Consider the following 1,857-nt stretch of genomic DNA (forward strand, 5'->3'; position numbering starts at 1 on the left):
AGGAAATTTCCCGTAAAACATTCGCCTCCACATATTATGGCTAGTCGCGGCACTTCACTATGTATTTTAATAATTTCTCCGTTTGCGACCGTAAATGAATACTCCTCTGATAAAGCTCTCGTTCTTAACCCCAATCTTTCTACCACAGATGGTTGAATAAAACTCCTTGATGCCCCTGTATCCAATAACCCCTCGCAACGATACCCTGTTATCTCCAACAGCAACACTGCCGTTCTTCCGCCACTACAAACTCTGCATAACGTCCCATGATGGTTCGCTAGTCCATCCTTCTCCCACAACCAAGGCGGTAAAATCATCTCTTCTCCTATTATCGCTCCGACTTCCTCGCTCTTCTCCCGATATTCACACTCCTCCGTTCCACTCCCGTTCCCGTTTGGTTGTTCTCTGTTTCCGTTCAACAACATCACATGCCTCCCTTTTCGCGTTATTGATTCGTTCCCGTTTAATTCGCTCGTCACTCTCGCTCGACCACTTCGTTGTATAGGATTGGAGATCTTTATGGCGTTTGAGCTTGTAACAACCTGTCTCCCTCTGCCATTTCTATGTTCTGGCCTAGAACACTTGTCTCCTTCAGTGCCTAGGCCTTCTCGTTTGACCGGTTGACTCCCTCTTTCATCTCCGTACTCGTTCCCATATTTACTCTCTGACTTCCTACCATTATTCGTCGCACAGTCGCACAGTCTCTTGCATAATGGTCCTTTCCTCCGCACTTAGAACAAGTTTCTCCTCTTCTTCTTATTACTCCATTACGCAGAGGGCAGTCCCTTCCCATATGTCCCCTTCCTGTACACTCGTAACAACGTATCACATATCGTTCCCCTTCTGTCGCTACTCTGATTGATGGTGTAACCTTTCGCGTTACACCATTCGAGCCTTCCGCTTTGCCGGTATTCTTCTCTCCCTCCGCCTTGGGATTGCCATCTGCCGTGCCCGATTGCCCTTCCGCGTCCTGCATTTCCCGCACCGCGCGTTTTCTCTTTGATCGCCACGCATTCATCGGAACAACGTACTCTCTTAACGCCTTTGCTGCTTCATGCCAAGTCGGGAATTCCCTCTTCCCACGTTTCGTCAACTTATCTCCTATGTCCTCAGGCAATCCCGCTAGATAAAATATAGCCAATTCTTCCTCGGGCATCTCTTCTCCTGTAATCACTATATCCGTAAACACATTAGTATACTCATTATAGTCTCCCTTCCATACATTTTCCTTCATTTTAAGTATCATACCATCCCGTGGTAAAACGCAGAACCTCTCACAGAGCCTTTCACGTACTAGGGACCAATTTGTCATATCTATCCCAGATCGATATATATAATCCCACTGCTTAACTGCCCGTCCGGCTAAATACTTTCTCACCAATAATCCCCATTGATCGTCCGAAATTTTCATTTCTCGAAACTCTTGCTCCGTCAAACTAAGGAAAGTCCTCAGATCGGCCCCATCTTCGGTCGCAGCCATTTTCGATCGGGATATTTCCTCCGCTACCGATTCGCTCTGATTCCTCTGACCTTCCCCCATCCCTTCTCGACTCTTTGCCTTCATTTCTTCAGCAAATGCTCGTCCTTCATCCCTCATTTGTCGGAAGAATGAGGCCAACTCCTTCTTCCAATCCATAGTCGACTCCGCGTTGCTAGGCATTACGCCTGTCCCCTTCACTTCCGTCCCCTTTCTCTCCGCCACGTTGTTAATCTTCCTTTTGGCGGAAATCTCCTTCCTAGACTTAGATTTTCGCGTTTCCGAATTTGTTTTCTTAGAATTCTTGGATGTGACTGCCTTCTGATCTGCCATTTTCTTCCGACTAGCCAAGCGGAGTTAGTCCCTGCCGTCGTTCGTTT

At 47.3% G+C, this 1,857-nt stretch overlaps 1 protein-coding gene across 1 annotated transcript; it reads right to left on the reverse strand.

The window, feature by feature from the left end:
- Nucleotides 1–598: 598 nt before the first annotated feature.
- On the reverse strand, nucleotides 599–1,810 carry EMH_0050150 (uncharacterized protein; the record flags this gene model as incomplete). Its single annotated transcript, XM_013496605.1, has 1 exon — nucleotides 599–1,810. The coding sequence occupies one exon, from the start codon at nucleotides 1,808–1,810 to the stop codon at nucleotides 599–601; it is 1,212 nt and encodes a 403-aa protein (XP_013352059.1).
- Between the last annotated feature and the right edge of the window lie 47 nt (nucleotides 1,811–1,857).

This window comes from Eimeria mitis, genomic scaffold (genome assembly GCF_000499745.2).
Source record: "Eimeria mitis Houghton genomic scaffold, Emh_scaff2193, whole genome shotgun sequence".
Lineage (NCBI taxonomy): Eukaryota > Apicomplexa > Conoidasida > Eucoccidiorida > Eimeriidae > Eimeria > Eimeria mitis.